Source organism: Pelobates fuscus, chromosome 7 (assembly GCF_036172605.1).
Source record: "Pelobates fuscus isolate aPelFus1 chromosome 7, aPelFus1.pri, whole genome shotgun sequence".
NCBI classification, from domain to species: Eukaryota; Metazoa; Chordata; class Amphibia; order Anura; family Pelobatidae; genus Pelobates; species Pelobates fuscus.
Window position 1 is genome coordinate 169796789 of NC_086323.1, and position 16099 is coordinate 169812887.

General features: G+C 41.8%; 1 protein-coding gene across 1 annotated transcript in view; it reads left to right on the forward strand.

The window, feature by feature from the left end:
- WNK2 (WNK lysine deficient protein kinase 2) overlaps positions 1-16099 on the forward strand; it is a 184370-nt gene that overhangs the window by 66552 nt on the left and 101719 nt on the right. The window contains exon 3 of the mRNA XM_063426920.1: positions 15541-15713. Within this exon, the coding sequence (XP_063282990.1) occupies positions 15541-15713 (173 nt within the window). The remainder of the gene's footprint in view (positions 1-15540; positions 15714-16099) is intronic.

Genomic DNA, 16099 nt, shown 5'->3' on the forward strand with positions numbered 1-16099 from the left:
CAGTGGTGACTTTCCCTGCTCCCCCTGTTCACGGGTCAGCTTGCCCTTTTGTTGTAGCGTTTGCAGGGTTGCCTGAGGTGCTTGCAGCCGGTCCCAGAGCTTGTGCCAGAAGCGGGTGAAAATAGCATCTAGGCGCTGCTGGACGTCGCAGTAGATCTCCATCGTAGGTATGTATTCTGGTTTGCATGGTGAGCCTGCCGCCGCCATATTGGGTGCGCCATGTGCACGGCTGCCCTGATGCAGCAGGTCGTCAGCCTGCAGTTTCGGCTTGTGTCAGTCTCTCCAGTCGCTGGATATGGACTGAGATGACCCCCATCGGTCCAGAAGGGGGGGGGGGGGTAGGAGGTGAGAGCCCAGAGGAATCCATGTGCAGGACCATCAGCATGGAGAGCGGCCGTCTCTCCACTGCTCGATCTCCGATGGGCCTCGGGTTGCAGAGCAGGGTCCCGGGAGGTTACTTGATTTCTGTATTGGAGGGTTCTCCCGGGTGTCCCCGTCACGGTGGCTTCACTCCAGTGTGCGTGTGTGCATTTTTTGGGGGGTTTACCCCAAATATGTGCCGATTCAAGCCGGAGCTGAGGTTCAGCACAACCGCTCTGCCTGGATGCTAGGCTCCGCCCCCCCTCATGTTCAGTTCTAATGATCCCGCTTATCGGCATATGAGACTATCCTGAGTTACATAGAAACATAGAATTTGTTGGTAGAATAAGGCTGGGATTTTAGAATGGAACAACTGGTTCTGATCTGCCAGCACACTGTTTCTGCATACAGTTTTTCTTTTGTTGTTGATATTCTTGAATTGATTGTCAGTAGTTTATTAATAATAATAATAATAATATTATTAGCGTGTGTGTATATATATATATATATATATATATATATATATATATATATATATCTATCTTATTCCGCAGCACTTTACAATATTTTTAAAATGAACCTATAATCAGAATTTTTACATGCCTTAATCAGCTCCAAATACGGTTTGAATACATCATGCATCATTGAAATATATAATGTATTCACCTCTGTTCCAGTAACACCATCTTCTGAGAGAGATCTGTGGGTGTCACTCTTCTTACAGCACCCACCTCTGCTAGCCAGTGGAAGGTCTTTGCTGCTCCCTCTTATCAGTCCATTATTTGCCATCGTCTATGCCAGGCATAGCCAATCTTTGGCTCTAAAGATGTTTTGTACTACAGCTCCCTTTGATGCTTTGCCAGCATTATGGGGGATGTAGTCCACAACATCTGGAGTGACGAAGGTTGCCTATCCCTGGTCTATGCCAAAGATTTGACGGACAGGTGGCAGAAAAAAAACATTCTTAAATAGTTTGGTTTTTCCCCCCAATCTATACATTTGCGATCAAATTAGGCATCACAATGTATAGATGAAATGTGATGCTATTTCAAAGGAACATGAAAAGCTTGGAGGCATGACCAGTACCCTTTCAGGTGGAATTTAACAACAAATTTTGTCAGGAACAATAAATTCATGAGGGGCCCGCTCAAATGGGTTTAAAGGGCTTGTGTAAAAACATTGTGTTATTAAAGTTCTGTATCAATAGAAATAGAACTGCTGAACTAAATAACTTTTTTTTTTTTTTTTTTTTTTTTTACTTAATTACATTTTTGTATGTTGTGGTGTTAATGGTGGTGCTATACAAATCATTAAAAATGTACCCTCTTTTTGTGCATGATAAAACATACCTCCCCGCTTTCACGTTTGTTTAGAACCATGTAGTATCTCTTATTATATCCTTTCTCCTTGAGAATTTGTTTGGTTCTCCATGCAAGTAAGGGGAGGGCAATCTAAAGGCTTCAATGTTCTTATTCTTGGCAGCTCTCCCAGCCTGAACAGTTCTGCATCTAGTAAATATTTGATGAGTTTATTTAGATAGCAGCCAAACGTTTGATTACTGGAGAAAAAAAACCCTTCTCCATGTATTGAATTGAAGAATGCAGCAAGTGCTGCACAGAGGATTTGTGCTACTCTAGTGATTTAGGTATTTTGTGGACAAAGCCTTGTTTGGGGTATTTTGTTGATGTACATTTGCAATTAAGCCCCTCCATGTACTGAAATGCATGACCCTTTGCTTGATCCCATTATCTGTGAGTGTGACTGTGAATGAATAGAAATCAATGGCACAGAATGTTTTAGTCCATTATGGTTGGGTAAAATATTGTTATATTTTCATAAAATTTAAGAGCTGTAAACACTGTATCGTGGCCTGAAAAAATATCTAATAAATACAATTACTAATAAGTGGTATTACATCCATTGTTGTTAATTATATTGCTTTGATGTATCAGGCCCACATTTTTCAATAGACTTTCAAAAAGGGTGGAGAACGATTTAAAATAAAAAAATAAATAAAAAAAATTAAATATATATATGAAAAAATCTATTTATTACATTTTAAATTTTTTTTATTTTTGTTACTCCAACCACCCTCACTACTTCTGTTTTTAGAAGTGGTCATGGTATTAGAAATCTGTATGTGCAGCGTTTCTCATTGAGATAGCTGCACTTTTGTGGTGGTGCTAGTTGCACCCTAAAGCACACAACTTTATCCCCCCAAAATGTGTCTGAATTGACATTAATATTATATTGTGCAAAACGTTAACATATTCTGCGGTGCTGTGCAAGTGGTAGACTTACAAACAAGTACTTGCAGCAAAACAAGTTGGATGTACAGGAACAAAATGTAGCGAGGCATGAATAATCCTTCATATTTGCTTGTAGTCAATGTTCCCACATTTTTTTTGTATTTTATTTAAAACCTGTATTATTTATTTATAAATCACCAACAAATTCTGCATGGCTTTACATGGTTAAGAATGTCTAATTTTTCTTCTTCGTGTTGGCTCTGGATATGTTGCATTGGGAATTGTTATGACAACCAAGTGACCGGTATTGTGTGGCAAAAAGACTCTGGATTTATTTGGACATGTTGGCAAATGTTACCTGGGTCTTTTAAAGTGGCTTGTAGAAGTCATATTGCTGGTCCTGCTCTTAATGGCTAAATGTCCGGCTTGTTTATGACTTAGTTTTTAAAGTAAGGACGTATTACAAAAATGGCATTTAGATGACTCCTCACTATGCTATAAAATTGATTTGTGGCCTACCCCGGGCTACATGACCTTTATAATGTACCTCTTCGGCATTGTGCCAAACGTATTTATCACGCTCTCATTTAATGCATGTAGCCATTTTCAAAGCATTTTAAATATTCTTCTGCATCTTTTTTTAAAATTCATTCTAACTTATTAACTACTCTATAATTATATATAGTTTTCTTTGTTTTGTTCTACAGCAGATCTGGTGCTAGATTGTGTTTGTGAATATAGAACAGACACATACTCACTAGGGCCTCCTATACCAATGTAGCTATATAGCATGTTGCAGAACTTCCTGCAAGTGTGCATTGTGAATATGGAAGACTATACATAATTTCCCACGGGTGGGTTCCCCGAAGGATGTAATGTTTCTATTTTAGTCTGTTCTAGCCTGCAAAATCTATCTAAAGGTAAATATTGGTATGCTTTATGGAGAATTCTTCTAAAGTACAGTGAAACTCAAAGCCACCATATGTTTTGATATCATCAGTATCCTCTGGAAGTACTATTCAATATACTAGGAGTTATGGTATTGCATCCTCTTATTTTATTTCATATACATGTGAAGGGAAGTAGAGGAAGAGATTTCTCTTTCACACCGAATACGTAGGAAATAAACTCCTGCACACATCAGATAAGATATTAAAGACTGCTAGGCCATTGCTCAAAATTTCACTAGCCATTGGTGAGTGGAAATCTAGGTCTGGCGAGTAGAAAATTACTACTGGTGAGCAAATTGCCGGCCCTGCTGCTAAGCTATGGTAATCATGAGTGGAGGCCACAGCCACCCTCCTATCTAACTCCTACCAGATCTAGTCCTAAGGTCTCTTACACAGAAAAGGATACCACACTCCTACATTAAAATCTAGGTGCTCTAGACCCAAGCATGATAGACCTCTGCGTAGGTCGAAACATTGCATGGGATAGCCTTCCAGCTGAAGTGGTAGAGATTAACACAGTGAAGGAGTTTAAGCATGCGTGGGATAGATATAAGGTTATCCTGGCCATAAGTTAAGGCCGGGGACTAATGAGAGTATTTTTAGAAAATTGGGCAGAATAGATGAGCCAAATGGTTTGTATCTGCCGTCACATTCTATGTTTCTATCAACCACACTTTTAACAAAATTGTCTTGATTATTGGTCATCTTGTTGCAAGACAAATTTTTTAAAATAATCTTGGAGTCTGCTATAAATGTGAACTTGTTTGATGTTCTGGGATCGCTCTTCCTCTACTAAAATGCCAAGATGAGGTCCACAGAACTGTGAAATGCGTTGTCAGTAATCTGATGGCTGACTACCACCGTATCCTCCTACATTAATTATACTTGTTGATTGGCAGCACATGTAAATTGATGGCATGAAGTATGGAGAATAATACCTTATTTGTTTTGTGCCCCAAGGTGTTGTTGATGGGGGGGGGGGGGGGGGGGCACTATATAAATAACATTTACTGCATCCACACATGCTACCCACATATCTGTGTAAAGATCTCTTCTTTGCATGGGACTGTGATACATTACTCTGTCAGATCCAGGTCTCACTTCAGATTAATCTTTAACCCCTTAAGGACCAAACTTCTGGAATAAAAGGGAATCATATTCACACATACTATAGTGCCAGGACTACAAAACTCTATTCCTGGCACTATAGCTCCCTCTGCCTTACCCCTCCCTCACCCCCCCCCCCCCCCCAATCCCGTTGCCAATGTCCCTCTGTGCCAGGTGGCGGCTCCGCCTCCTCCTCCATTCCATAGGGAACATTTTACACTGGATGTCCTTGTGCGTGAGGACGTCCAGGGTCAGATACTGGTTTGGATGTAGGAAGTGACTGCTACTGGAGGCAGACTTAGAGCTGCGATGTAAACATTGCAGTTTCTCTGGACATTTCAGCACTAAGGGCAATAGGGACACTGTACCCAGGCCACTTCAATGAGCTGAAGTGGTCTGGGTGCCTATAGTGTCCCTTTAATCTGGTCATTGCAGAGCCTTTCAGCCTTGGTTAGCTATTCACGTTGCAGTAAGACGTAACACACATCTTCTTTCTGTTTGGCTCTCTGTGGTTAATGCTGACAAAACCTATCCCTGTATTTCCTGTAATTGGTTGATTGGGTGCAGTCTGACGTTTTAATTGAAAAGCTGCAAGTATCTAATTACTGGGAGGATCCAGATAAATTATTGCATTGCCAAAAAGTTGATGTGAACCCATGCCTATTTAAAAGTTAAATTAGTTGTGAATAATATAAAAATGTCATTTAAAGGGTTACTCCCATCTAAAAAACAGTGTATTAATGAAGCACTATTTTTGTTAAAGTAACCCTTGCTGGTATGATTCCACCCCCCCCCAAAGAATTAAATAAGTTAATAAATAGGAAAACTAACCTGCAATGACATGCCAAAACCAAGTTCTCCCTGTTACACGTCTGACTATTTGTATTTATTTTTGAGTGTTTCCACTATATTACCCTTACATAGGCGATTATAATGTAAGATAAAATAGAAAGGTGAACAGCGCTAAAAATCAGAAATTGTACATACGTTTAGTAGAAATACTGGCCAGCGGAGCCTGCTCTCTGGATTTCACTTTTGAGAAAGCTTCGGCGAAACGCGTCAAGTGAGGAAGAATTTTTGACTTTTATACAGGACTGGTTTTATAGTGTATTATTCACTTTTTACTTATTGTATTAAAGTATATATAATTTTTAAACCATCCAGTCATTTTTTTTGTCCTCCTTCCTATTTAATACTGCTTTGCTGCTATACCTGGGTCCACTATATCCCGAGGTGGGGATTATTCCACCTGAAATTCTCCAAACTAGAGCAGGTCATTGCTCTAGTATATGTAAGTAGGATCATCTACTCTTACTACAATATTTTATATTTACGTACTAGACCATGTGGCGTATTTTACTCTTGTCTTTCATATAACGAATACTTACTCACCAACGATCTGGAACCTCAAGAAATCCATAGACGGGGATTATTCCGTCCAAGCTCTTAACACCGAGCTGATATAGCTCCTCAAAGTGTGAGTGTGAATATAACACCTTTGTTCTTGTGGAATTATATCGTTCATACATACTGTACCATTATTTGTATTTTTGTTTTTTCCTTTTTTTAAGTTACTCCGCTGGCCAGTATTTCTACTAAACGTATGTACAATTTCTGATTTTTAGCGCTGTTCACCTTTCTATTTTATCTGTCCATTTATCACAAGGTAGAGGGAACACCTTGTTGGTGAACTGCTGCTCACCCTTGAGAAGAGAGCGCTTATTACCCTTTTGCATTTGATTATAATGTAAGAATGCATACTTTTGTGGAGTACATTACTTTGGTCTGTTCATTATTACATAAAAAAAAGAAACCGTTTAAAGTATTATGTTAATATTTGACACACACAAATGTGGTAATTAATCAAATAAGTAATTTGGCAGGCAGTGCTAAACGTCTGCATATGAATTATATTTTCAGTTAGTGTTTTTTATGGGTGATAACTGTTGAGTGATCAGTGTATTTTTTCCCCTCTTATTGTAGATTTAAAGAAAAAAAATTTAAATAGAAAATAAGATGTGCAGGAAATATCCCATGCAAGAACTAGTGTTGAAAGAGCACATTAGCATGGATTAATAATTTATGATTGGCCATTCCGCAGATGACTTTGATAGCATAATTGTTATAATTGTCTTTGGTTTCATGTTATTCCAGGAGTCATGTTAAGTCACACACAACATGGAAGCAGTCCTCCTGATAACACAGAAAAGCAGCTCTGTAATAGTGTCTGGAGAACAGGACAATGTGATGTGCAATTGCGTGTTTCTATGCCGTCGTACCCAACATGGAATGTATTAAATGGCACTTTTGCACTAGTGTTTCAGCAGTGGCTAGCATATGGGCAACTCCTGATTGACTACCCTACTCGGCAGCCAGTGTGCTTTCTGCATGTGTGCACAGTAACACACATCCCTGTACGTGTGGGCATTCTGCCAGGGATGATAATTATGGGCACGTCAACGTGGTGGCCCCAACAGCAGGTTTGACAGCCAGATGCCAGAATAATAATTGGCAAAATGATTGGACAGTAGTTTGTCTGCAAATTTTTTTAAATTTTGTTTTAACTATTGGTAGTTTTAACCTATAGTTTAGTGAAAAAGCTTGCTTTGTCTCAAGCATCCCACAGTTATATTTGAATGGCTGGTGGCCAACTCTACCTTAAGTTAGAATAGCAGAAAAATGCTTATCTTATTATGGCCCATGTATTAGACTGGGATACAGACTGGAGAAAGGGCTTTTGTTCGTGTCTTTTTTCCCCCAGTTCAGTCAATAGGACTACCGAATGGATTGTGCCTATGGTGTTCGTTTATACGAACAAACTACCGAACAGCCGGACCCCACACAAGTGGAGTGTGTCCCTCGTTTACCTCCCAGGGGCTGCGGTTAACCGCAGCTAATTAACGAATGGCTGGGTGTTCGCCGTTCATATGGTCGAACATGTGGCGGTGGCCATCTTGTTTAGTCGAGCGCGTTCAGCGGTGTTTGGTCGTCGAGTTCATGGAACTCAAATTGAAGACGCGACGGCATGAACACCGCTGAACTTTACCTTCTCCAGCACTTCAACCCTTCGACAGGAGTCGAACAGCGTTCGACAATTCGAACGCCACTTTAACTTTGGCTTTTTGCACAAACTGCCCCATTCGTGCATTTGAACGGAACTTAACTATTGGAAATAGACCGGCCCCGCCCAGCCAAAATCTGTGGAACTGTTTTGGGCAGGAAAGCCATGCTGCGGACGGTCGGTCAAAAGCGACTTCTATAAACACTTGAACCCCATGGCGATTCGACTACGTTCGTGGGATCGGAGCGCCGTTCGGATATATTGAGCACTTGGATCCAAGCTATCTGGGGATAGGTCTAATGTCGGGGTTCAGTTCTGTGAAACATAAGTTATGTATTTTGATGTGTTTTGTTGCAGTTGTAACTTAGAGATCTTTTCTGTACCTGGAGATAATTAAGTTTACTACGGTTTCTTAAGCCAATTATCTCCAGGCCATAAGGGAGGGATTTTACCGTGTATGTGGGAGTGTTACTGTGCTAATTATTGTTCCCATTGGCTTGTGTCCCTTTTGTCCTTGTGTTCCATCAGATCCAGGTGGTGTTCCCTTTGGCCTGAAAATGTGTATAAAAGAAATGCCTTTGTGCTCATTAAACAGATCATCTTGCACCTTCATGAAGTTTCGGCTCATGTTTGGGGGATTGGAGAACTACACTCTGGGGATTGCTATAATCACTATACTCCCCAGGGTATAATCACTAAGCTCTGGTAAGAGCTTGTTCCTGCTCTCTGGATTTAAGAGAGGCCTACCTACTGGAAGCTGGACCCTGGTCTCGACTGGGGGGCCAAGCGACTGAACTGAATGGCCACATGGTCTCAGAGCTCCGGGACACGGCTAGACATTTTGCCATCCCACCGCAGCAAAGCCCGACCGAGATAACCGACGAGGCAGGAGTGAGACCCGAACTACACAATGGGTCGGAAAAACAAAAAAATAAAACCCGACAAACCTCACCTTGGCCAGGACATTGGCGCACTCCTCAGACAGGCTAGCAGGCCCAATATGGCCGACTACGCTGGGGCCTATTCAGACCTGTCCGACCAGTTCCTGGACGAAGAGGTGTACGTAACGCTGGCGAGACCACCACCAACCGTAAAACCGTTCAGCCCAGACAAGGAACCGGTAACAACGGCGGTGCTTAAGGACCTGCTGGCGGGCTTACAACAAACTATACTGGCAGATATGGCGAACCTGCGTGCAGACCTCCGGGGCCTGACGGGCCGGCTGGGTACAGTGGAAGCTACTGCAGGGGAACATGCACAGCAAATAACCTCAATGCAACAAACAATACTGGGGCTCAAAAAGCAAAATGAAACCTATGACACCAGATTTGCAACGCTAGAAGATATGAGACATAAGAATAACTTGAAAATTAGGGGGGTCCCGGAAACCGTACATACGGAGGAACTACCTCACATGCTGAGACGCCTTGCAGCGGCGCTGTTACCCCCAAGACAGGCTAAATCCCTGTCCCTAGAAGACTGCTTCCGCATCCCAAAAGCACCCAAGGCTCCAGCAGCAGCCCCAAGGGACTTAATAGTCCACTTACACAGCGGGCGGGACAAAGCAGCAATGCTCGCAGCCCTCAAGAACCAAGACCCTTACAACTTCGAAGGAATGCAGCTCACCTTCTATCCAGATTTATCCGGAGGTACCTTGGCGTGGCGGAGAACCCTTAGGCCATTCACCACTATCCTCCAGCAGAATGGCATCCAATACAGCTGGCGGCACACGAGAACCCTATTGATCCTCCAAGGAGAATCACGGCATACAGTCCGCGACATCGCCGAAGCAATGGCCATAATGCACACACTAGGACTACCGTTGGACTCACTGCCGTCAGATGGATCTCAAAGGGGAGAAACTGCAAAGCAACGCTGGGACCCGGCGAAAGTGACCGCATTCGTCCCACGACAGCCCCCTGCGGTCCGACATGCGGAGGGGACTACCTGAACTCTCATTAATGCCATGTTATGTCTAAAGACACGCAATAACCCTAAGTTACCCCTAATTGGCAAACCACATTCTCCTCGTTATAGTGTTTCCTAGTTTGTGCACCACAGCAGCGCACACTCACTCCTATAGTCCGACTACCTAGCCCCCTCCCCCCCTAATCTCGATTGAACCTCCAGCTGAACGGCGCAAGCAGCCCCTAAACCAGGCGCTGCGCCCCTAGCTCCAACAATAGACCAAATGCACCGGTTTAACACCGTAACTAAGACCTAACTAACGCACAACAACGAGTCCCAAAAATGTACACAAGCAGATAACCTTGTCAGCAGATAAGCAACACGAGATTAGGTACATAGGCTTCACTTAAGACGCACTACCTGCGACCACGGCCAGAACTTAGCCTACAATCGGTATGTCAGACACCACAGGCATACAACACACACTCTGTTATGGCATACATACCCTTTTAGAACAATAGTCACACAACTCATACTCCTATAATAATAAAAATGTGCAGACCCTCTATTAGCCACGTTGTACATGTATATTTATGTTTAGCCCTGGACTGCTGTTGTGGCACCATGGGCCCGTTTATTAAAATGCGCACTGCAAATATAAAGAATGTAAAAAAAAAAAAAGCTCCTTCAGTAGGGACAGAACATAGTAGTCAATTCCTTATTTTCAGGAGTTGAACTTTGTTCGAACAGCTTTACCCTGAAGTTGTTTCCCGGTTGTCTGTTCTGTCTGTGCTCCTGTCTCCTCCTCTGGCTGCCAAAGAGTCCCAGTGAAGGTTTGCCTTGGAGGCCAGTGATAAGCGAAGAACACCAGCCTAAATTCTCAGCCTATCGTTAGCCACCCATTGCTAGTAATAGTTTCTTCTAATACTTACAATTTACAGGCAGTGGTAGGTTGAAAGCTTCAGCTGATGCTCTCTGCCTATCACTGGCCACCAAGGCATACCTTTTATGTCTGTACTGTGAAGGACTGAGGGAGGCCATGCTGAGAGGTGATGAAGGGCCAACTTTAGGGTTTAACTATTTGAAAACGGTTTAACTCCTAAAGGTAAGTTGGTGCCCACCAGGCACCTGTGACACTATAACAGCATATAGTAGAGCATAATGTCTTATAGTGTGTTGGTGTTCCATAATTTGTCAGGGAGCAGAAGTAAGCATAATTATTTGGAATGGAGGAAATTAAATACAGTATATAAATGTTCACATATTTAATATGCTTTAATTTGATCTCTTTGAAGGGGCACTATAAGTAGGACTACAGTCCTTTCTAGTAGGTATGGTGCTTAATGAGTTTTGGATATCATCACCACCTGTTTTTTTAAACAGCTTGGGAATCTGAGTGTTCTGTGCACGGTCTTAGCTGTTAACAGAAGTACACTCTTTTTGGACAGTCAATCTATACTGGTCCAGGTTTTCTGGTTTTGTTTTTTTAAATTCACCTTAGTAATACATAATAAATAGCAGGGATTACTTTTCTCATGGAGAGCATGATCTTTGGTCATTCTTGTTAGTAGCTGAAGCTTAAAGGACCACTATAATGCCAGGAAAACCTCATTTTCCTGGCTCTATAGGGTCTTTAGGTCCCCCCCACCCTCTGGGTCCCCCTCCCTCTAGGCTCTAGGGGTTAAACGTTTACCTTTCTCCAGCGCCGGGCTCCCTCGGCGCTAGGGACTCTTCTCCCTCTTCAGACGTCATCCACGTGTGTATTCAGTCAGTCCATAGGAAAGCATTTTTCAATGCTTTCCTATGGACGCTGGCGTCTTCTCACTGTGAAAATCACAGTGAGAAGCACGGAAGTGCCTTTAGCGGCTGTCAATGAGACAGCCACTAGAGACTGGATTAACCCTAATGTAAACATAGCAGTTTCTCTGATGCTGCTATGTTTACAGCTGCGGGATTAACCCTAGATGGAGCTGGCACCCAGACCACTTCATTAAGCTGAAGTGGTCTGGGTGCCTATAGTGGTCCTTTAACCCCTTAAGGACACATGACATGTGAGACATGTCATGATTCCCTTTTATTCCAGAAGTTTGGTCCTTAAGGGGTTACAAATATCCATTTCAATTTACTCACAATCAGTCAGCTCCAACAAAATGGCAAACTGCAAACTTTATGGACAAAGATAAACAAAATGGTAGCGCCCAAGGATTGAGATCAGACCTAAATATAAATAAAAACAAATTGCAAGGAAAGGAGTGTAAGGTACAAGGGGCATAATGAAAGGAAATGTTAAAGGAAAAAATTACAGGGCCGTTTTAATCCACTTTCTTGAAGTGTAGGGCTTTTACTTCTTATTTAATGACTTGCCCACTGATGGAAACATAGCCTCTTTTAAATTTGCTGGCGAAGCCCATAACATTTATACTATAGAGTCTCCTTTCTGCTGCAAACAGGATTAAATAAATCAATCTAGTTTTTACAACCTTGTATTAGATGTTGTAAATCGAGAAGAAGTTTACAGACCACTTGGACCGTTTGCTGTTAAAATGAAAACATCAACAGGCCCCAATTATCTGTAATGGATTGCTGGGAAATACAAAAGCAAACTGGCTTCTAAACCTATATTTTTGTTGTTGCTGTAAATGCTTTAGAAATTGCAATTTTAAGAAGTGTTCTTTCTTTTACACATCGGTGTGTGTGTCTGTTTGTAATAAGGTACCGGTATATACTTTCCAAAGTGATTATGATGGCATGGGTGTATAATTTAGCTAAAAGCTATTGCATAGTGCTGGTACTGCAAGAATTATTTAGTTTGTACACAGGGGAAAACTTAAATACTGTTATAATTGCCATGATCCTTTACTCCCCACCACAGCATAGGAGCACCAAATACATAATGAGTGTTGGTTTTTCTCAATCTAAGGGGGATTGACTATAACCGATATACACCAGTGGAACCCAAACATCTTTTTGGCCATTCAGTCTCCTCTACTGGATGGGTTATGTTATGTTCTCTTAGATCCTTAATGGGACACTGTACTCACCCAGACCACTTCAGCTAATTGAAGTGGTCTGGGTGCACTGTCCCTTTTGCGCTTAGTGCTGCAATGTAAACATTGCAGTTTCATAGAAACTGCAATGTTTACATTGCAGCTCTAAGCCTGCCCTCAGTGGGTGTCTACCAGAAAGTCACTAGAGGGCATCCTGGATTGAAATGTACGCTCTGCATGAGGACCTTCAGCGTCAGATTTTTTTTCCTCCTTAGGAAAGCATAGATTCAATGCTTTACTATGGGGAGGCCTAATGTGAGTGCGCGTTTGCTGAGCATTAGACCCTGCTTGTTGCGGGACAAAGCGTTGGCCCAGCTCAGAGGGACAACGGGGCCGTGAAAAGGTAAGTAAATAAAGTTGTGTGTTTTTTTTTACCATTTATTTGCAGGTAAGGGCTGCAAATAAATAGTGCCAATAGTGCCAAGAATACAGATTTGTATTCCTGGCAGTATAGTATCCATTAAAAGGGATTCCTCAACAAATGAAAGACAGGACTGAAGAATGCAGCTAATAGTGCAATATAAAAAATACAATCAAACATGCTTTGTATGATGCTTTTTTGGGGGGTCGGGGGGTTACATTTTTACTTCCTATATATTTTTCAGTTGTCAGTCCATTTTTTTGTGATGTACTTCTGCTTACCTTTTTAATTTTAGAATTGGTATACTGAGTAAAGAGGTAAAGTTAGAGGATCTGGATTAGTGTGAGATTATCTTGCTAAATTTTTTTGGGATTTTCTTGTGATGTCTTGTTTAGTTGTTTTTTTACTATGACACAAATAATCTCTTTAAATCCAGATGTATTCGTGTAGGTTCCTTACTAGCAGTCCAAATAGACTGGTCAAGTTTGGATTTAATAAAGTTAATATAAATATTTTTGGTGTAAACGGAGTAGATTACGCAATTGGCACACAGCCACCATACCTTGTGGAAGCTGTGACTCTTTCTGGTGGCAATGAAAAATGTACAGTTTCATGACTCTGGCATGTTACAGGCAGATCATGCTTAGGAATCATGTATACTAGATTTCTGCAACTTCAATCCGTGCAATTATTCTCTGAATTTCATGGTTCATCTCCATGCAGTCTGGGGGCCCTTCTCTATGGTAGAATTTGGACATAATATCATGGTCTGCCTAAGATTAGTGGGTTTTACGCTTTGGAGAGGCATCTGCTGCTTGGCAATTAAGCTTGTTCCCAAGACTGTTACTTCCAATAAGCTCAGGCATGGAGCGGCCGGGCCCAAGATGACAGACTACCTTGATGAGTACTCTGTCCTTGGAAGAAGAACCCCTCTGCAACCTGGCTGCTGGCAAGCCTGCTAAAGCACTGGACACTCCGGCACCAAGAAGCTCAGCTGGTTACGATGGCGGCCCAGAAGGAGCTGCTTGCGGATCTGCAAAGGAACATCCACACAAATGTGGCCTCCCTTCGCGCTGATCGCACCGGTCTGGTAAGCAGACTGGGCACTCTGGAGACAACAACGAATAGCCGGCTAGCTGTCCTGGAGCACACAGTATCAGGCCTCCAACAGCAACAATCTCTAACTGAGCAGCGGTTTGCAAACATGGAGGGCAACCTAAAAATAAGGGGAATCCCAGAGGAGCTGCTAACAGAAGAGCTCCTGCATCTGGTGAGACGCCTCTTGGTGGCTCTGCTCTCTCCAAAGGAGGCAAAGTCGGTCGTGCTAGACAGAATATTCCGCAACCCCAAACCTAAGAAAGCCCCAAGCATCAAAAGTCATGGTAATACGCTTTCAAAATGGCAAAGATAAGTCTGCGGTACAAACCGCTCTTAAGGGGATCCCCCAATACGCCTTTGAGGGCATGACCCCCTCCATTCTATGCGGACATCTCGGGAGGCACACTGGGCTGGAGGAGAACATTCAGATCTTTCACCTCCCCTTAAGAGAGAGGAAGATAAATTATAGCTGGCGCTCATCCAGAATCCTGCTGTCACCCAAGGCAGTTCCTCCTATAAAATTCAAGACTTGAATCGACCATCACACAGTCCCGCGACAGCATGAGCCAAATACCAATGCTGTAGTTACCACCTGAGAACCCTCACAGTCTGCCTTATCTTGCTTACTTTTCAGGACGGAGCTGCAGACGGCTCATACTTCATATGTTTATGTTGTGTTTTACTCTTTAATTTAATATGCCAGGATGCTAATGCTAGGATTTTTCTGTTCATCCTTAAGATTAGCAGACACAAACTGCCAATACACTGTTAAAGGTGGCAGTGGTCATACGTACAGTCTAACACGTCACCTATGACTAACTCCATATTCCTTTATGATAGCAAGCGTTTGCCTATAACAAACTAGAAGAAAAGGACTAGGGACCTCAGACCGCCTGCTGCCTGGATTATCAATAACTATTATCATTTACAAATACTGTACTGTTCTTTCACAGAAAAAATAAATGGTGAATGCTCTTTATAATGTACAATATGTGTCTCTTCATTGTTCAATGCAATATATTGGTCTGCATGGCACCGATAAAAATAAAGAATTAAAAAAATATTTATTTAAAAAAACAATTAATAAAATGTTTGAATTGATCAAAACTCTCTCTCTCCTAGCTATAGTGATATATTTGCGAACAGACTAGCATAATTTTAACATTACTACATTTTGATTGTTAATTTGCTTTTCTCTGAGATCTTCTCCATATTTTATTTTTGATATATTTCCATTCTAAGTGTCACAAAATAACCAATTCTACAAATGGCAATAAGATAAACTAATTAATCACAGAGAGCTGGTGATTTATGGATGGAATGCTAGTTAAATTGCACAAAAAGAATGGAACCCATAAAAGTAAAAAATCTTATTTTTATTCTTTATTGTTCTGTGCAGGACCGTAAACTGACTAAGCAGGAAAGGCAGCGATTTAAAGAGGAGGCTGAAATGTTGAAAGGTTTGCAGCACCCAAATATCGTCAGATTTTATGATTTCTGGGAATCCTGTCTGAAAGGGAAGAAATGCATTGTTCTTGTTACTGAACTCATGACATCAGGGACTCTGAAAACGTAAGTCACGATATAATGTTGTTGCCAATATGCATTGTTTACTAATGTTAAATGTCTTAAAGGAACACTATAGAGTCAGAAATACAAACATGCATTCCTGACATTACAGGTGTAAAACCCCTTTTTGGGTGACTGGCTCCCCTTATAAAGAACTCACCTTATCACAGCACAGGTCTGATCCCACCCCTGCTCTGGCTCCTTGGCTGAGATCATCATATTTGATTATTTCAGCCAATCAAATGCTTTCTCATCAAAAAGCATTAGGAGGCTATTGAGCATGCACAGCAAATCACCACATTGCACCAATCCGCATCTCCTCATAGAATTGCATTAAATCAGTGCATCTCTATGTGGAACGTTCAGCGTCTCTATGCAGAGTGTGGCGA